Raw genomic sequence first — 22,051 nt, forward strand, 5'->3', positions numbered from 1 at the left:
AGCTTGCCCATAGAAATGTATGGAGGAAGGGTAGGGGAAGAGGAGGAAGAGGGAGCTGATTCTGTGAGAGAGACACAGATAGAGATGCTGCTAACTAGTAGGTGTTTAATGTCTCACTTCAGTGCTGGATTTACAGCTACACTACTCAGTACTGCTGTACAATGTCCTCCATGCTGCTGCTGCTTTTAAAGGTGTGCTGCAAAAATAGGGGAGCAAGATCACCTATTCTTTGTGTGCTGTGTATGGGAGACATTAGCAGCTAGTCTTTAACCCCTCTGGAGCCAAGCTCAAGAAACATTGACAGAGATAGAGGCTGCGGAGGAGAAAACTGGTGGAAAATACAGAATACAAGTCATAATGGTCAGATGTAGTTATACTCCTCATGTATACATATGGCAGCTTATTCTTAAAAGTCACTGGAGTGAAAGTAAAAACAACTTTTACTGACTTGATTTCTAACAGCTATATCTTCTGATATAGTGGATATAATGCTGTGATTCTGGTATCGTTTGAAAGGTTGGAATGCCTGCTTTCAAACATTAACTAAACAGCCCTCCCCTCTTCAGTCGGGTTTGCTTTGGGCACTTGGAGCACTTACAGTGCTGCCCATAATTATTCATACACCTGTCATGGTGCCTGTGGCAAAACCAACCTCGCCACTGGGTTTTGGAGAGGACTGGCTGCTGGCCTCTTGCCCCTGGATTATGGGCCATATACTAACTTTTAAACCCCTGAACCTATTCAAGTGAATTTTGGATAGGTTTGTCCCCAAGTTATACTGTTTAAATTGATGTAAGTTATATGTATAGCCAATGTAAACTCACAAAGTTGTAACAATTTATAATAAGTGTAACTTGTCAGCTTGGGAGGAAAATGCTGGGTGTGTTTCTATTGTGCCATTGTCCCATTGTGTGTTTAAATGGTGATGTCTGTCCTGTTGTTCTCACATGTGTATTGGCGATCTCCATTTGTCCTCAGAGATAATTGGATTGCTCCTCAGGTTGTCTCCGGGACAGAGAGGAGGAGACCATGATGCATTGTGGGGATATGTTGTATCTGGTCCTCTGGGGGTGTGAACGATTGGTTGCTGTAGTTACATTGTATGTGTTGTAAATTACTGATTGGTTGTATTTCAAACCCCTGTGGGCAGTACTATGTTTGTGGTTTATGAATAAAAGAGGCTGTACGTGAAGTACAGTCAGACCACTGCTTGACCCTCAACACGGAGCCTTGTCTCGTTATTGGGGGGATTCGCTGTATGCTGTTAGAAGACCGATTGCCAGAAGTGTAAGCTGATTCCTGTTCGTCTGCTAGCAGCTATTCGTGAGGTTCCAGTTTGGAGTGCTACTTTGTATCAAGTTCGGGAGTTTGGTGTATCCTGCAGTAGCTGTGCCTGTCTCTCAGAAAGGGGCTTATCGCCTAAACTGATTTTAACCCCTTGTCTGCTGAAACGGTCCGTTACAGTGCCTAATCACAGTAAACGGCACCATGAAAAAGGAGCAATACATGAGGATTCTCAACGACAACATCAGGCAGTCTGCAGAGAAACTTGGCCTTGGGCACCAGTGGACATTTCAGCATGACAATGACCCAAAACACACAGCAAAAGTGGTGAAGAAATGGTTAACAACAATATTAACGTTTTGGAGTGGCCCAGCCAGAGTCCAGACTTGAATCCAATTGAGAATCTGTGGAGGGAGCTAAAGATCAGGGTGATAGCAAGAAGACCCTCCAACCTGAAAGATTTGGAGCTCATTGCTAAAGATGAATGGGCAAAAATACCTGTGGAGACATTCAAAAAGCTGGTCTGCAATTATAGGAAGCGTTTGCTGTAATAGCCAATAAAGGTTTTTCTATTGATTATTGAGAAGGGTATGAATAATTTTGGACTGGACACTTTTTGCTCAAATGTAAAAAAAAGTAAAATTTTTTTTTTTCCCCCACAATGATGCCTCTTGTACATTGCCTCTTGTACATTGTCTTATTATCTTTTGGGAGATACCTATGTCATTTTCCGTCAAAAAATTACCGTATTTTTCGCCCTATAAGACGCACCTAGGTTTTTGGGGAGGAAAATAAGAAAAAAAATATTTTTAAACAAAAGGTGTGCTTTTGGTGGGTTTGGAACTAATGGTGGTCTGTGGATGGCACTATTACTGGGGATCTGTGAAGGACACTGTTATGGGGGGATCTGTGGATAACGCACTGTTATGGGGGGATCTGTGGATGACGCACTGTTATGGTGGGATCTGTGGATGACGGACACTGTTATGGGGGTATCTGTGGATGACAGACACTGTTATGGGGGATATGTGGATGACGGACACTGTTATGGGTGGATCTGTGGATGATGGACACTGTTATGGGGGATCTGTGGATGACGGACACTGTTATGGGGGGATCTGTGGATGACGGACACTGTTATGGGGGATCTGTGGATGAAGGACACTGTTATGGGGGGATCTGTGGATGATGGACACTGTTATGGGTGGATCTGTGGATGACGGACACTGTTATGGGGGGATCTGTGGATGACGGACACTGTTATGGGGGTATCTGTGGATGACGGACACTGTTATGGGGGATCTGTGGATGACGGTCACTGTTATGGGGGTATCTGTGGATGACGGACACTGTTATGGGGGATCTGTGGATGACGGTCACTGTTATGGGGGTATCTGTGGATGACGGACACTGTTATGGGGGTATCTGTGGATGACGGACACTGTTATGGGGGGATCTGTGGATGACGGACACTGTTATGGGGGGATCTGTGGATGACGGACACTGTTATGCGGGGATCTGTGGATGACGGACACTGATATGGGGGATCTGTGGATGACGGACACTGTTATGGGGATCTGTGACGGACACTGTTACGGGGGGATCTGTGGCTTGCACTGTTACAGGGGGATCTGTGGCTGGCACTGTTAGAGGGGGGATCTGTGGATGGCACTGTTAGAGGGGGGATCTGTGGGTGGCACTGTTATGGGGGATCTGTGGGTGGCACTGTTATATACAGTACAGACCAAAAGTTTGGACACACCTTCTCATTCAAAGAGTTTTCTTTATTTTCATGACTATGAAAGCATCAAAACTATGAATTAACACATGTGGAATTATATACATAACAAACAAGTGTGAAACAACTGAAAATATGTCATATTCTAGGTTCTTCAAAGTAGCCACCTTTTGCTTTGATTACTGCTTTGCACACTTTTGGCATTCTCTTGATGAGCTTCAAGAGGTAGTCCCCTGAAATGGTCTTCCAACAGTCTTGAAGGAGTTCCCAGAGATGCTTAGCACTTGTTGGCCCTTTTGCCTTCACTCTGCGGTCCAGCTCACCCCAAACCATCTCGATTGGGTTCAGGTCCGGTGACTGTGGAGGCCAGATCATCTGGCGCAGCACCCCATCACTCTCCTTCATGGTCAAATAGCCCTTACTTTCAAAGTTTTCCCAATTTTTCGGCTGACTGACTGACCTTCACTTCTTAAAGTAATGATGGCCACTCGTTTTTCTTTACTTAGCTGCTTTTTTCTTGCCATAATACAAATTCTAACAGTCTATTCAGTAGGACTATCAGCTGTGCATCCACCTGACTTCTCCTCAACGCAACTGATGGTCCCAACCCCATTTATAAGGCAATAAATCCCACTTATTAAACCTGACAGGGCACACCTGTGAAGTGAAAACCATTTCAGGGGACTACCTCTTGAAGCTCATCAAGAGAATGCCAAGAGTGTGCAAAGCAGTAATCAAAGCAAAAGGTGGCTACTTTGAAGAACCTAGAATATGACATATTTTCAGTTGTTTCACATTTGTTTGTTATGTATATAATTCCACATGTGTTAATTCATAGTTTTGATGCCTTCAGTGTGGATCTACAATTTTCATAGTCATGAAAATAAAGAAAACTCTTTGAATGAGAAGGTGTGTCCAAACTTTTGGTCTGTACTGTATGTGCCACCCACAGACCCCCCACCCCATAACAGTGCCATCCACAGACCCCCCCAGCCCATAACAGTGCCATCCACAGACCCCCCACCCCTTAACTGTGCCATCCACGGATGTTCCCTATAAAACTGTCATCCACAGATCCCCCCGCCGCTCCAGTATACAAATATAAAATGTCTTATTCAATTAAAAGTGATTACACATGCCCCCTCACTCCTAATAGCACCGTACATCCTAACAGCTTCTGTACAACCCAGGCAGGCAGGTCGGGCGGGCAGGTCACTGACTGACGTCACTTGCCTGCGCCGCCTGCTTCATTCATAAAGTCGGCGGCGCAAACACGTGACATCAGGGAGTTACGCTGCCGCCCGCCCGGCCTGCCTGCATTCTACAGAAGCTGTTAGGATCTACGGTACTATTAGGGGTAGGGAGGCATGTGTAATCACTTTTAATTGAATAAGACATTTTATATTTGAATATTGCAGCACTGGAGCGGCGGGGCTATAGTACAGTGACTGCACCGCCCCGCCGCTATTGCCGGCCCCCAGCTCCTCCTCCCAGTCCCTCCCCGCTTGCTCGTACATCTCAGCCTGCGATGTAAAACGGTCAGCATTCGCCCTATAAGACGCAGGGGCATTTTCCCCCCATTTTGGGGGGAGAAAAGGTGCGTCTTATGGGGCAAAAAATACGGTACTTGCTGGTTGAATAAATGTAACTTTAAGTCAAAATTTGCCTGGGGTATGAGTAATTATGGGCAGCACTGTAGGAGCTGTTTTCCAGCAGAATAAAAGTGCTTTTCCTGGACATGGAATACAGACACATAGTACACACAGGTATGTTTGGGATGTGTCTGCAATCTTCTATGGGGCAGTGCTCTTAGTTATATTGGTGAAAAACAGGTGACAGACTCCCTTTAAGTACATTGCAAGAGGTGACAGCAATCACTAACACAAAATTAAAATGTGGAAAAGCACAATGGAGAGACATCCAGATATCACCAAAATACATATTAACGAGTAAACGACCTAACATATAGCTATAATACAATAAGTTCTCTTGCTCTATAACATCCTGCCTGAAGATTGCGCTGCATTTTCATGGTGACAAGTTCACATTTAAGTTTTATGTATATAAAATGGAGTGCCTCTTTAAGACTATGAAACCTTTTGTGACTTGCTACATATGAAGCTATTGTACCCTATAAAGCCATCTTTAGTTATGCACTTATTGCAGAATGATACAGCAAATAAACGTTAATTCTGTGACAACACCAGAGACGGGGAATAGACTTTCACACTCCCCTGATACATGCATAATAGGAAGCCTTCTTTTACTGTACTGTAGATTCAATGAATCATATGTTGCGCTGTGGTTGTTTACAGACAGGGAGTGCATGCTTTCAGCTTTTATCTTTTCTCTACACATAAAACTGGATTTACAGGTCTCAGGACAACTTACACTTTCAACCACTGTCACTTACGCACATGGATCTATGTGTTCAATTGGTGAGTCAGCTTTTGTGCATTATATCTAGGGAAACTGCAAATATCATTCAAACTAGTATATCCTCAGGGACAGGCCTTAGGCCTCATGCACACGACCGTTGTGTGCACCCGTGGCCTTTGTTCCGTTTTCCGTGATTTTCTGTGGACCCATTGACTTTCAATGGGTCCGTTGAAAACTCGGAAAATGCACCGTTTGTCATCCGCCTCCGTGATCCGTGTATCCTGTCCGTCAAAAAAATAGGAGCTGTCCTATTTTTTTGACGGACAACGGTTCACGGACCCATTCAAGTCAATAAATCCATGAAAAAACACGGATGCACACAAGATTGGCATCCGTGTCCGTGATCCGTGTCCGTAGGCTACTTTCATACAGACGGATCCGAAGATCCGTCTGCATAAAAGCTTTTTCAGAGCTGAGTTTTCACTTCGTGAAAACTCAAATCCGACAGTATATTCTAACACAGAGGCGTTCCCATAGTGATGGAGACGCTTCTAGTTAGAATATACTACGAATTGTGTACATGACTGCCCCCTGCTGCCTGGCAGCACCCGATCTCTTACAGGGGGCTGTGATCCGCACAATTAACCCCTCTGGTGCCGCACCTGAAGGGGTTAATTGTGCATATCATAGCCCCCTGTAAGATATCAGGGGCTGCCAGGCAGCAGGGGGCACACCCCCCTCCCTCCCCAGTTTTAATTTCATTGGTCGCCAGTGCGGCCCCCCCCGGCCCCCCCTCCCTCTATTGTATTAATATCATTGGTGGCCAGTGCGCCCCCTCCCTCCCTTTATTGTATTATCATTGGTAGCCAGTGTGCGGCCCCCCGACCCCCCCTCCCTCCCTCTATTGTATTATCATTGGTGGCCAGTGTGCGGCCCCCCCCGGCCCCCCCTCTATTGTATTAATATCATTCGTGGCCAGTGTGCGGCCTCCCCCCCCCCCCCCGATCATTGGTGGCAGCGGAGAGTTCCGATCGGAGTCCCAGTTTAATCGCTGGGGCTCCGATCGGTAACCATGGCAACCAGGATGCTACTGCAGTCCTGGTTGCTATGGCTACTTAGCAATATTAGAAGCATCATACTTACGTGCTGCGCTGTCTGTGACCGGCCGGGAGCTCCTCCTACTGGTAAGTGACAGGTCTGTGCGGCGCATTGCTTAATGATCTGTCACTTACCAGTAGGAGGAGCTCCCGGCCAGTCACAGACAGCGCAGCAGGTAAGTATGATGCTTCTAATATTGCTAAGTAACCATGGCAACCAGGACTGCAGTAGCGTCCTGGTTGCCATGGTTACCGATCGAGGGAGGGAGGGGGGGCGGGGGGGCCTCACACTGGCCACCAATGATATTCAAACTGGGGAGGGAGGGGGGTGTGCCCCCTGCTGCCTGGCAGCCCCTGATCTCTTACAGGGGGCTATGATACGCACAATTAACCCCTTCAGGTGTGGCACCTGAGGGGTTAATTGTGCGGATCACAGCCCCCTGTAAGAGATCGGGTGCTGCCAGGCAGCAGGGGGCAGTCATGTACACAGTTCAAAGTATATTCTAACTTGAAGCGTCCCCATCACCATGGGAACGCCTCTGTGTTAGAATATACTGTCGGATCTGAGTTTCACGATCTAACTCAAATCCAATGGTATATTCTAACATAGAGGCGTTCCCATGGTGATGGGGACGCTTCAAGTTAAAATATACCATCGGATTGGAGAAAACTCCGATCCTATGGTATATTAACTCCTGACTTTACATTGAAAGTCAATGGGGGACGGATCCGTTTGCAATTGCACCATATTGTGTCAACGTCAAACGGACGTTGACACAATATGGCTCCGCACGGCCAGGCGGACACCAAAACGAAATTTTTTTCATGTCCGTGGATCCTCCTAAAATCAAGGAAGACCCACGGACGAAAAAACGGTCATGGATCACGGACCAACGGAACCCCGTTTTGCGGACCGTGAAAAAAAATGGTTGTGTGCATGAGGCCTTAAGGTAATACATGTTTGTATATAAAAAAGACTGATATATTCTTTAAGGGTGCTGACATTAAGTGTTCAGTATTCCTACACTGCCCCCACAGCTGAAATGAAGCACATTGAAATCAGTGGAAGTACTAAGTCCTCCAGTGCAGGCATACTCAACCTGCGGCCCTCCAGCTGTTGCAAAACTACAACTCCCATCATTCCCTGACAGCCTACAGCTATCATCCTACGGAAGGGCATCGTGGGAGTTGTAGTTTTATAACAGCTGGCTGGCCGCAGGTTGAGCATCCCTGCTCCAGAGCAAGAGAGATGCTGTTTTCAAGAAAACACCTTTACAATCTAAGGGCTCGTTCACACGAACGTGTGAAGCCCTGTGGACCTCAAATTGCGGTCTGCAATGCACGGGCACCGTCCGTGGGGCAGGCGCATGGGAATCACAGACCCATTCACTTGAATAGGTCCGCGATCCCTCCTTTCCGCAAAAAGATAGAGGAAATTCTATCTTTTTGCGGTGCGGAAGCACCGGAACGGAATCCTAGAAAGCACTCAGTAGTGCTTCCGTAGTGTTCCGTTTCGTTCTTCCGTTCCGCATCGTTCCGCATCTCTGGATTTGCAGACTTATTGAAATGAATGGGTCTGCATCCGTGATGCGGAATGGCCATGGAACGGTGCCCGTGTATTGTGGTCCGCAATACGGCAACGGGCTTCACACGTTCGTGTGAACGAGCCCTAAGGCCTCTTTCACACTAGCGTGACGGATTGGCTCCGGATGCATTCAGTTCAGTGAAACTCGCACCATTTTGCAAGCAAGCTCAGCCAGTTTTGTCTGCAATTGCGTTCAGTTGTACAGTTTTTTCCGCACGAGTGCGATGCATTTTGATGCGTTTTTCACGCATGTGATAAAAAACTGAAGGTTTACAAACAACATCTCTTAGCAACCAACAGTGAAAAACACATTGCATCCGCACCTGCTTGCGGATGCAATGCGTTTTTCACTGAAGCCTGATTCACTTCTAAGGGGCCAGGGCTGCGTGATAAACGCAGAATATAGAACATGCAGCGTTTTTTACGCAACGCAGAACTGATGCGTGAAAAAAAACGCTCATGTACACAGACCTATTGAAATGAATGGGTCAGGATTCAGTGCGGGTGCTATGCGATCACATCATGTGAAAGGGGCCTAAGGCCTCTTTTTACACGGGCGTTGCGGGAAAATGTGTGGGTGCGTTGCGGGAACACCCGCAATTTTTCCGCGCGAGTGCAAAACATTGTAATGCGTTTTGCACTCGCGTGAGAAAAATCGCGCATATTTGGTACCCGAACTTCTTCACAGAAGTTCGGGCTTGGGTTAGGTGTTCTGTAGATTGTATTATTTCCCCTTATAACATAGTTATAAGGGAAAATAATAGCATTCTGAATACAGAATGCATAGTAAAATAGCGCTGGAGGGGTTAAAAAAAAAAAATAAATTTAACTCACCTTAGTCCACTTGATCGCGATGCCCGGCATCTCCTTCTGTCTCCTTTACTGAACAGGACCTGTGGTGAGCATTCATTACAGGTCAAGGACCTGTGGTGACGTCACTCTGGTCATCACATGATCCATCACCATGGTAAAAGATCATGTGACGTACCATGTGATGACCGGAGTGACGTCACCACAGGTCCTTGACCTGTAATGAATGCTCACCACAGGTCCTGTTCAGTAAAGGAGACAGAAGGAGATGCCGGGCATCGCGATCAAATGGACTAAGGTGAGTTAATTTTTATTTTATTTTTTTAACCCCTTCAGTGCTATTTTACTATGCATTCTGTATTCAGAATGCTATTATTTTCCCTTATAACCATGTTATAAGGGAAAATAATAATGATCGGGTCTCCATCCCGATCGCCTCCTAGCAACCGTGCGTGAAAATCGCACCGCATCCGCACTTGCTTGCGGATGCTTGCGATTTTCACGCAACCCCATTCACTTCTATGGGGCCTGCGTTGCGTGAAAAACGCAGAATATAGAGCATGCTGCGATTTTCACGCAACGCACAAGTGATGCGTGAAAATCACCACTCATGTGAACAGCCCCATAGAAATGAATGGGTCGGTATTCAGTGCGGGTGCAATGCGTTAAACTCACGCATCGCATCCGCGCGGAATACTCGCCCGTGTGAAAGGGGCCTAAATGATCAATCTCTCTATATCAGAAATCAGCAACCTCTGGCATGCCAGCTGCTCTGAAACTACAACTCCCAGAATCCTTTATTTACTTCTATGGGAGTTACAAGGACAGCTAAGCAAGTGTGCATGCTAGTAGTTGTAGTTTCACAACAGCTGGAGTGCCGTTTGCTGACCCCTGCTCTATATACTGTATTAAAAAGACAAAAATACTATAGTAAAGTTTTTTTTGTCAAATGATCTACGTTTTCTTTCATTCCCTGGACAACCAACCATCTGTAAATTAGACACATGCCTGCATCCTGAGTAACTTAAAGGATTTCTATTTAATAAAGACCTGCAGAAAAGCAGGAAAGCTTAGCTGTTAGTAAGAGCAGGGAATGGAGAATTTATTAATTGAGTTCAAGTTGCTGACTTCTGAAGTGGATGAGACTGTCTTAGAGTTGTTGAGTTTGGCAGCATACAATAAATGAAGTAGGAGTAATTAACCTGTTCTGAGTAACTGAGCAAAGAAGAGTTCCTTCTCTATTAAAACTGCAAAATCCACAGTGGAGACATGCCTGAGGGCAATAACGCTGTCCTTTTATGAATATGTCGATGATAACAAAGTGGTCGTATAGAGTATGTTATTACTAAATGCTGCATTTCCGGTTCATGTGTTGAGATATATTATGGCATGGTTCTTCTTTAAAAAGTGCTGTCAGCATAATTCTATAAAGCCTATAACAGGTATTACTCACCTGCACCAGTTCCTCCACAGCTTCCGTTCCAGTGCTGCTCCAGTTCCTGCTGCTCCCCACTTCCCATTCTCAGGCTTGACACGCCGGAAATGGCCGACTCAGCCAATCACTAGAGGAGAGGGGTCACCACTGCACCCAGCAATTGGCTGAGTGGGTAGTCCAAGCCATTTCCTGTGTGTTAGGTCATAGAAACATAGAATGTGTCGGCAGATAAGAACCATTTGGCCCATCTAGTCTGCCCAATATACTGAATACTATGAATAGCCTTGGCCCTATCTTATATGAAGGATGGCCTTATGCCTATCCCATGCATGCTTAAACTCCTTCACTGTATTTGCAGCTACCACTTCTGCAGGAAGGCTATTCCATGCATCCACTACTCTCTCAGTAAAGTAATACTTCCTGATATTACTTTTAAACCTTTGCCCCTCTAATTTAAAACTATGTCCTCTTGTAGCAGTTTTTCTTCTTTTAAATATTCTCTCCTCTTTTACCTTGTTGATTCCCTTTATGTATTTAAAAGTTTCTATCATATCCCCTCTGTCTCGTCTTTCTTCCAAGCTATACATGTTAAGGTCCTTTAATCTTTCCTGGTAAGTTTTATCCTGCAATCCATGTACTAGTTTAGTAGCTCTTCTCTGAACTCTCTCCAAAGTATCAATATCCTTCTGGAGATATGGTCTCCAGTACTGAGCACAATACTCCAAATGAGGTCTCATTAGTGCTCTGTAGAGCGGCATGAGCACCTCCCTCTTTCTACTGGTAATGCCTCTCCCTATACACCCAAGCATTCTGCTAGCATTTCCTGCTGCTCTATGACACTGTCTGCCTACCTTTAAGTCTTCTGAAATAATGACCCCTAAATCCCTTTCCTCAGATACTGAGGTTAGGACTGTATCACTGATTTTATAGGACCATGAACTGGGGACAAGCAGGGACCACCAGTGTTAGATTGATGAGGTTGAGGTCTATGAGGTATTACTCATCCGCACCAGTTCCTTCACAGCTGCTGTTCCAGTGCTGCTCCCCACTTCCCGTTCTCAGGATTGACACACCGGAAATGGCTTGGACTGCCCATTCAGCCAATCAGTAGAGGATAGGGGTCACCCAACAATTGGCTGAGTGGGTAGGCCAAGCCATTTCCTGGGTGTTAGGTCAGAACCAGGAACTGGAGACAAGCAGGGACCACCAGTGTTAGGTTTATGAGGGTGAGGTATAAGAGATATTATTCACCCGCACCAGTTCCTTCACAGCTGCTGTTCCAGTGCTGCTCCCCACTTCCCGTTCTCAGGCTTGACACGTTGGAAATGGCTTGGACTGCCCACTCAGCCAATCACTAGAGGATAGGGGTCACCCAGCAATTGGCAAGTGGTCAGTCCAAGCCATTTATTGTGGGTTAGGTCAGGACCAGGAACTGAAGACAAGCAGAGACCACCAGAGTTAGATTGATGAGGGTGAGTAATGTTGTTGTTTTTTTTTTTTAACCCTTTCTGGCACAATTTTATTTAACTATCCCTCAAGAAAACTTGAAATTTGTGTGAATTTATTTATTTCTGTATGACTGCAGCTGCTCAGAGACATCACAGCACAGCTCAGAAAGCATGGAAAAATAAAATGTACATTAAAATAATACAGCAGAGGGAAGAATAATAAGAAATATACCCCAAACAGGCAGGCTAGAACCTTTCACATGTGTGACTGAACTATATCTAATCTGCAGCTGCCTAATGCATCACTGCCAGGTGTGTTAGAATATACAGGATATATAGAGCAGGGATCTCAAACTCAGCTAGACATGTGGGACGCACATATAAAATATTTCCAGTTGATGGGACCGCATTCATTTCAAATATAATACAATACACATGTGTCACCTCACCACCCCTGAACTTCACCTCAGCCAACCATGCATGGGAATGACTCCATGAGCTCCCTTAGTGGTGAGAACAGTGGAATGAGAGAGATATTACTATTATTTGTGGCATTCTAACCAGGTTTCAAAAATATATTTCATGTGGCTGAACAACCCCTTCTTAAATGCAGACCCCAAAATAAATACAGACTCCCAGATCCTAAAATTAATAAGGACCACAGACCTCAGATCAGTCCACAAATTCATACAGACCCCAGATTAAACCCAAACCAGACCCCAAATTAATAAATACACCAGATCATCCTCCAGATTTATACAGACCTCAGATCAGCCCCCAAATTTATACAGGAGTCTATGAGAATTTCACCTTGTTCCTATGGAGCCCTGCCATTAAAGAACCGCTGGATTGCTGGTCAAGATACGACCGCTAGATGACATCAGGAGCTAAGGCCTCTCGCTGCGACTCCTGCTGCTACACCCCCTTACTCTGCTGTGACCTCTGCCTGCGCCAGAAACATTTAGGCCTCTGCCGCTCCCTTGTGCAGGGCCTGGCACATCGCTGTCTGACATACTGTTAGATAAAATAAATAAATAAAAAGCAAATTAAAACACCCCAAAAAAGTCTGTAATTTTCTCACTCTCAAAAAAGGGCTTTAGAACATATAACTGCACCGCTGAACGGCAAATATGCCCTTATTTTTTTTCCACTTATACACACCACATAAGGCTTTAGAACATATAACTGCACCTCTGAACGGTAAATAGGCCCTTATTTTTTTCCACTTATACACGCCACAGAAGGCTTTAGAACATACTGTATAACTGCACCGCTGAACGGCAAATATATTTTTCTTTTGCCACTAATACACAACAAAAAGGGCTTTAGAACAAATAACTGCAGCACTGAACGGCAAATATATTTTACTTTTGGCACTAATGCACGACAAAAAGGGCTGTAATTTTCGCACTTCACCACACAATGGCTAATAAGCCCTTTTTCCCCCCACTAATACAAGCCAAAAAATACTTTAGAACATATAATTGCACCGCACAAGGGCAAATAAGACATAGAAATATTTCCTTGTAATGAAGCCTGTTAATGCCTGTATCAAACAGCACTTGCACCCCAATAACAATAATGGTTTGCTGAAACTACAGAGCTGTATAATGGCAATTTGGGTGCCCACCCAGTCAGTGCAGTTAGGTGTAATAGGATTGTCCCTATTACCCAGGCTGTAACCTCCCCTACTGAACCCTGTTCAACATAAATGCTGTGGAATGATTCCTCCTTATCCTTTCCCTACACCTTGAATAATCCTTCCCTGAACTTGTAAATCTTTTCTTTAGCACAGTGAAGTCTTTCCTAGCACTGTCTCTAGCGCCTGCTGACGCCTCTCCCTGCACTAAGCACACTGGTAAATGGCAGAATCCAAGATGGCTGAGGCTATTTATAGGGCTGTGACATCACAAGGCTGGCTGGCTGCTGATTTGCTGTATGCACAGCATTATGGGTGATCCCGCCTTCCCAGAGTTCCTTGCTCCATGTCCTTCAAACGTGCAACAGCCATTTTAGGAAAAAATGTGATTCGTTACCCTGAAGCGTCAGGAAATTCGGATTTTGTGCGAACCGAATTTCTCCTGAAATTCAGATCGAATTCCACTTCGTCAACTTCAATTCGCTCATCTCTAAATATGACCATGCTGTGTATGCCACCAATGAACTGTCTTGGATAACAAGAACTAGTAATCACTTACTGAATCACTATTTGCTCGAGAATTGAACACTATTGGAAGACTGTAATTACCTCCTAGTTTTCTACAATTTGTACACCATAAAATAAGTTGTTTTCCAGTACAATAAAAGGTTATGTATGATAATGTTCGATAACTCTCTGATGTCGCTCTGTGAGAGTGGAATCTGTTCTAGTGGACCCAGGGACAGACTGGGAACTTAAAGTGGCCCTGGAAAAAATACAAAAAGTGGCCCCGTTTTGTAGTTAGATCCAAATTGATGGAAGGCAGGGCCAGCAATACTATATTGTGGCACATTATACCACCACAACAGACCCAAATACCACAGTCCATCACACAATACTGCCAGCAGCACAAAATACATTCCCAAAAGCTTCCACTGACCGGCTGTGAGGAGGTCTATGGCCAATCCGCCTCTGAGTGGACCCATCCTATGCATATACAGAGCATTTGGAAAGTCTTCAGACCATTTATTTCATTTCTTTTACATTTTATGTTGCGGCCTTGAGCTAAAATAAAATAAAAAAGTTTCCCCATCAATCTGCACCCAGTACTTCATAATGAGAAAGTGAAAACAGAATTTTTTAAATTTGCTAATTTAGGTAAAAGTTTAATTTCTCATGGAGATGAAGTATTTCACATGGAGTATTCATTCAGATCCTTTGCTATGACATTTGAAATTAAGCTCAGGGAGCCTCCCATTTCTCTTGATCACCTTGATTGAACTCTTTTTAGAAGCTGGTAATATCCCTCACGCATGCATGTAAGAGTTCCTGGATATCCTCAGCAATGGAGATAATTGCGGGCAGACATTTTTTTGGACTCCAAGTCACAAATACTGCACTATAGTGATCCTCTTCGCAGCCTTGAATGGCTGTTAAAAAAGGAACAGTAGATTGATTTTAAGCATAGGAAAAGCTACTCTAGCATGTGCTCTAAGAACTATTAAGATGGCAAGCCATAGTAGGCTATCAGCTTGGCCAAAATTGCATGCTCTTTCAATAGATTTGTGGAGAAGTGAGTCAGCCAGACATCTCTAACCCTGCAGATTTTCTTGGAGGAATCAATAGGACTGTACCGGAAAAATCTGGCCTGTGAGCTATTTTCCCTCAAAATAATGCATCAAAGGACTATGGCAGCTCCTAGAGACATTAGATTACTGGATTAGGATCTGCAAACAAAATGAAGCATAAATTAACCCATTTTTCTAATATCAACACTATCACAAATTTCACTACTTGTATAAGCAAATGTAGCGGTGCTGTGTTTGTCAGTTGAAGCAGAGTTGGCACAACCCCTAGTGATATTACGTGTTATCTGAGGTATAACATAGGACTGCAGATAACCCTACTCTATTATATAAAAACAGAGAAATGATGCAGCCCAAAAGAGTTAAACGATAACTTTAATTCTACTGTATCCGCACATGCAGAACAGTCACAAGCGTTTTCTCAGTTGGCACCAGCTGTATTTGCATATTAGAAGTAGTTTTTATATGTTACCTTTTATGGATACTTCATTAGGCTAAATATAGTACAAACTTCTCTTGCCTTATAATAGCTGGGGGGGAGACGAAACATTCATTACAGAGTACAGGGTTGCGGTTTGTGGTTATTTCATGAAAGGGAAAAGCGTAGATACTTTGCATTAAATAATAGTTCAGCATTCACGGGAGCATAGTAAATAAATGTCACATTCGCATAATATTGATTGTTACCACTTCCTGCTGTGATCATAGCAATCTCATGATCACCAGATCCTGGGCAGCCACATGAATTGCTGGGTTTTAGCAGAGCCAGATCAGCTCGCAGTGCCTGTCAGGAGGCTGTATTCCTCCTGTAACTGGGGCTAATATTGTCAGCCCCAGTTACAGACGTAGTCAGAAACCGAAAAATTTTAAATGTCCCCAAAAGTTTTTGTATGGTCTTATGGGGGATGGGGGGAGGGGGGGGCGACAAAGTGTAAAATTAAAAAATAAAAAGACAAAATAAATTATACATACTACATTTCCCCTATGTCAGAACAACTGGAACGGAAAAAGGGGACATCATTTTAAAAAGTTATTTAGTTGCACTAGTTGCTATCAACAAGTAGGCCATGTGACTGATGGACGGTGACATTACATGGCCTAGGAAGAGACAGTGGCGCTCACAGAGCACCAGCCTCTTCTAACAACTGATCGGTGGGGTCCGAGGTGTCCAGAGGAAAGTTCATAAATATATATTCCAGGATAACCCCCCTTTATTGGCTCTTTTATTGTGTATAGTGTTGAGCGAATCGGAGTCTATTTAGCAAAAAAAAAAAAAAACATACTTGCCTGCTCCATTTTCTCGGGACGGGCTGGCCATCAACATCTTACTTGAATATCTCAGCTGAAATCTCATACACGGTGACACATGGCATCACCATGAGAAAATGTATCAGTTAAGTATGATTTTTTTATAATTTTCTTTATTTTACCCCGTGTTCTGTATATCAGATGTCACAATCATGTATGAAAGCGGCATCTGAGGGGCACAATGACAGGGAGCTGCACAGTCGTTGCACTCACTACTTGTAAAGGGAGGATATTAATCACCAATATTTATGCAAATATAAATAATTAATATTCATAAATAGGAGGAGCCGTCTAGTGATGACCCCGCCTATTTATACCTTTATATTAATAATACAATATTTTCACTATACTTTACACTAATCACTAAGCTAGCTGCATGTGCCTTACTAAACTAACTATCGCTAATAAACACACATTACACAGATAGTTCTAAATAAAACAGTATTTATTAATACCTAATACACTTAAGCACGCAATATACTAACAATACGGCACTATAACACAGTACTAAACTACACTACACGGTTCCCAAATTCCACCCACAAACTAACTATACAATACACTCACACATATATATTAGCAGCCCACCCACCTGGTTCTACTTACTGTCCCTATGGGGTACGACGAGGGTTAACGGTGGTCTTACAGGGGAAGCAGACCACAAACACAAAATAGGGCTGCACAGCACTGCAAGGGTTAATACCCTGCAAGTGTACAGAGAGGGGGTATCTTTGGTGGGACAGGGTAGGTAAAGGTTTACAATGGGGGTGTGTGGGCTGTTGCAGCAATGCAGGGGTTAATACCCTGCAAGTGTACAGAGAGGGGGTGTGGACAGGGTAGGTAGTTAATCAAGGGAATGGGGGTGTCTGGTTGTGGGTAGGTAGGGGTGAGGCACAGTGGGGTATTGAAGGGTTAGGGGATACCAGGGGTGTAGGGAACGTTGGTGGGATAGGGGTTAATAAGGGGGCGATACTTAATGTTTCTGCTCGTTGTCCAGGGTGATTCTCTACAGCAGGGGGGAGACCGCTCCGTCTCCCTGAGCGCCGATCGTGTTCTCCTCCAGGGTGGGCTCGTAGGGGTCCCTCTCTCTGCCGGGGGGGGAGACTGCCGCTGCGAATCCTGAGCGCCGATCGCGCTCTCCTATCAGGGGAGGGGGGTCCGGTCGGCTCCCTCCTAGTGCTGGGGCCGCCGGATATTTATATCCGGCGGCCCGCACTGTCCACAGGGCGGCACGTGGGCCGGCGCAGTAAGATGACGTCACTGCGCCGGCCCGTGCGTCTCCTGAACGAGCGCATCGGGGCCGCGCTACATGCCAACAGGCGGGAGAAGCCTTTGATCTCCCGCCTGTAGCACTCTGCATTCCGGCCAGCGTGATGTTAATTTCGCTGCTGGAATGCGCATAATAGAAGGAGGGGAGGCTTCTCCCTTCCTTCTATCATGCATAATTATCTCCAGCAGCACTGGAGATAATTACAACAAAGGGCTCAGATTCTGTTGAATCTGTGTCCTGTGTAGTTCTCAGGATGACCGGACCTTAGTCCGGTCATTCTGATGCAATTAACCAGATTGCATCAGTGTGGATGCTTGGGGCCCATTCACACTGATGCACCTGGTATGGGGGGGGGGGGGATATTGTATAATATACATGTGTATGGATGCATGGGGCACGTCCATACACATGTATACACCAATATAAGGGACATAAATATATCTATCTATCTATCTATCTATCTATCTATCAGGGGCGCATGTATATTATAAGGGGGATTATAAGGGGACACAGCTACCAGGGACCACATAATTCCCACAGGGGCCACCATGAGCCCCTGTGGGCCACTAAGGGCAGATGCTGGGCACATCTGCGCACATCGTCCCATAAGTGACCATTAATGCATGCATATATATCATACATGCATGCACGTGTTTGCATGCATATATGTATATATATGCATGTGTCTCAACCCTTCCTCAACAATCCCCCTGTTGTCGGAATTACGACACTATCTTGGGGGAAAAGGGTTGAGATATATTTGCCCCCCCTCAACCCCATCCTTGGTGGAAGTTCAGGAAGAACTGTAGTGCACACTATCTTTAGGTACCTAGACATCCCTCAACCAGCTTCCTCTGACCTGCCCTTCACCGTAACCTACTCCTCCGTCCGCAGGATAAACCGTCTCCTTCTCGCAGGAACTTTCTTGACATCTTTTGTAAGTAAAAGTCTTCCGGTGTCGGCCACCCCCGATTGGAGTGGCCACACCCCCACAGTCTCTCTGTAATATTGCCGATCTTCAGGTATGGCCCGCCTCCACGGAATCTGGAGCGGGTTCACCCTTCCAACCTTTAACTGGCCTTTCCTCCAAGTAACAGTCTTTCAGTGTCGGCCACCCCCACTTTGGAGCGACCACACCCCCACAGTCTCTCTGTAGTTCTGCCAATCTTCAGGTATGGCCCGTCAACACTACTTATAAAGAAATGTGCTTCATGACGAAGTAATTCATCATTTGGTATAATTTGGCGAAGCAGCTGAATAGAAATTTCCAATACTTTGCTCATCACTAATTGCGTATTCTAGGGAATGGCATTAAATAGGATTCACTAATATAGAAGCAAAGGGTCTCCGCTTAAAGAAGGAAATAGTTACAATAGTAAAGACCACTTACAAGTATGCCAAAAAAAAAATCTCGTACCATGGGCGTCCAGCAATGACCCAGCAGTAGTTTCATAGATAGGTCTGTCGCGGTATTCCAACATTGTATTACTGTATGCTGTGCTTTAATACCTTATTTAACCCCCAAAGTATCTGCACCATTCCATGACGAACAGTTATGTTTGGTTGTTGCTTACCCCAGATGTACAGCTTAAGCCCATAATTATCTGGATATTCACATTTTATTTCTTTTCTTCCAGTTTCAGGTTGAACTTGATCAGGAATACCAGGACAAATTCAAACGACTTCCAATGGAAATTCAAGAGTTTGTCCAGGAGGCCATGAAGGGAAAATTCAGTGAAGAAAGAGAACATAGCTCTTCTCTCCTAACACCCGACAGTGGGAAGTCTCCAGTGGGGAACTCGGGAAATCACAAAAGTCTGGATCATGAAGAAGAAGGTGAAGAAGAGGCTCCAGCAAAGGCATTTGATACATCGCTTTAACTTGGACTCGGAGGTTGCAGTATGTCTTTGTGCTGTCGGAGGGGTGCTTACACATTGCCTGTGATTTATCCTTGGCAATCTGATCCTGCCTCTGCATAGTGTTACAAATGGCGGAAGCTTACAGTGCTCTTTTGAATGCACACTTCCAAGAGAAGCAGTTTTCTATTGCACTCAGCTGTCCATTTTTTTTGGTATTTATTATTAATCTGAGTCTTGGTGCATTTGTCGTGAAGAAGTAACATACATGCATAACCATATAATGCTTCTTTGTTGGTGTATCTGAATAGGCAAAAAAAAAGTAACTTCCAGGCCATATACACTGTAAAGATTGGAGGTAGAGAACCTTCATTCTGTGTGGGGTCCTAACACAGCCCAGGCCAGGACAGTGGGAAGGCTAATTGACTCCGTGTTACCCATATCAACCAATCCGCTTGTATCTTTTATGCATCGGCATATTCCAATGAGAACGCTTATCTGATTGGTTTCTATGGCTGACGCTACCTTTGGTCACAGTAACCACTGGGACAGTTTTCGGTGGTGTCCCCTGTTGTTTAGTCAATATTTGCTTTATGTTGCACTGAGAGATTAAACAGTTTCCTTTGCAAGCACTGGTTGCTTGCCGTTTTGATATTTTATGTATCTGTAATATAAGTGAATGATGTATTTGGGCAATAGGGTCCCTTGCCGGAGAAGATCGGAGCAAATATTTATTGATGTAAGCTATACCCACAGCATATCACATGAACACAGAGGTGTCGATCATGTGGGTTTTTATGGGATGCAGATTCCCCAGGGGAAGGATTAAGTCAAGTGTGCATGTCAGAACAAAGAATACTAACTTGCTGGTTAGATTCTGCAAATTGGTAACAGAACAGGCGTCAGGAGCGTTGTTTTTCTGTGGTATTAATTTGTGTTGTAATGTATGTTGAATCAGTCTTTGGATATAAATAAAAAAAAAATAGAGAGAGATATATAAACAAATATATATTTTGCAGGATCAAAAAATATTGATTTTAAACGATTATAGTTTATGTAAACTTTTCTGAAAACTGTACACAGTGCAAATAGGAAACCGTGGAGAAATGTCTGTTCAACATATTGTGCTGTATTCGGAAATAAAGTTCCTAGTCGTTGTGACTGCACTGTCCGTTCAATCGACAGAGTTTTTCTTGGTAAAATTGTGAAAAAAAAAAAAAAAAAAAAAAAAAAACGTCAGCTCTGCTGTCTAGTTTAGCAAGTACTTGCATTCCCTATGGGATAACGATTCATAAAGCTCTACATTGTGCCATTTCTCTGTTATTTCTAATGGAAATGTATGAATAAGACCCCATTCACAGGAATGTATTTTTGCTGTCAGCATCCGTATGTCCATTCCGCGGCCCCGCAAAAAAGATAGAACATGTCCTATTCTTGTCCGTTATGAGCAGAGTAATGAGCGATGATCAACGAGAAGCAGTTGTCATTACATTGCACAGCTGCTACAAGGGAGAATATTGAAGAGGATGCAGACCTCGCACCCCTTCAAATAGCTGATCGGTGGGGTACCAAAAGTTAGACCCCTGCCTGAGGACTAGGCATTCATATTATGACACTTCACAACCCCTTTAAGATGACAACCGAATGTTACAGTTCCCCTTTTTAAAGGGGTGTATCCCAACGCATTTTAAGTGTACTTAAACTTTCAAATAAGCCTAATTAAATCCTATTGTTTTCCATGAAAAATAGTTCAGGTGCCTATAGCTCTTTGGAGCTACATGATGTAAGAGGTGTGCAAATGTACGGGTTCTGCTATTGGGCCCAGTGAGCGACGCAATGGGCAGGGGCTCACATCGCAGCTCATGCCTTTACCAATTCCGATCAATAAAGCCTGGCATGGCACATTGGTGATGTGCTGTGCAGAAGAAACAGTCTGCCCCAGCCTGTACAGTGCTCACTGAGCCCCGCAGTGGAAACCATGCACTCCTACACCATCAGCGGTGTGCGACTCTATGGATTCCAAACTTTTAGGTGCCTATTTTTCATGGAAAACAAAAAAAGTAAATAAACAAAGTATATTGCAAAAAAAAAAATTGCACATTTTGAATAGGTTTTAATAGAGTTTAGTTGAAAGTTTAGGTACATGTTACCAATCAGTGTGAGCAGTGTCAGACTTTGCAGTGACACACCCTCATGATACTGTAAGTGGAATGGTAGCACACAGCTTTTCATTTATCCATACTTTTCCAGAAGGAATAACAGAGGAACCGCATAAGGGCTTATGCACACGAAGATATTTTCTTTCCGTGTCCGTTCCATATTTTTTGCGGATCCGTGTTTTGCGCAACACATAATACATTCGGTCGCGTGCATGAGCCCTAATGCAGAGTTCTAAGAAAAGATGCCCCAGAATTATGATTTCGTAGGAAATACAATTATTTACTAAAAACAGACACGTAAGGAGAACTGACGGGTCCTTTTTAAAAGTTAAATCACAAATAATAAATGGGATTAAAAGGAGGTTTAAAAAATATTCAGGAAATTGCATAAACAACATCATCTTCACTAAGATGATGGTATCCACAAAGCTTTGGCTAGTTACGATGATGCTGTGAC

At 44.3% G+C, this 22,051-nt stretch overlaps 1 protein-coding gene across 1 annotated transcript in view; it reads left to right on the forward strand.

Annotated features, from left to right (window-relative positions):
• Positions 1-20,803, forward strand: part of PLCB1 (phospholipase C beta 1) — an 895,755-nt gene extending 874,952 nt beyond the window's left edge. Inside the window, exon 32 of the mRNA XM_040429862.1 lies at positions 19,223-20,803. Coding sequence (XP_040285796.1) covers positions 19,223-19,459 — 237 coding nt within the window. The 3' untranslated portion in view covers positions 19,460-20,803. The remainder of the gene's footprint in view (positions 1-19,222) is intronic.
• Positions 20,804-22,051: the final 1,248 nt, after the last annotated feature.

Source organism: Bufo bufo, chromosome 4, assembly GCF_905171765.1.
Source record: "Bufo bufo chromosome 4, aBufBuf1.1, whole genome shotgun sequence".
NCBI classification, from domain to species: domain Eukaryota; kingdom Metazoa; phylum Chordata; class Amphibia; order Anura; family Bufonidae; genus Bufo; species Bufo bufo.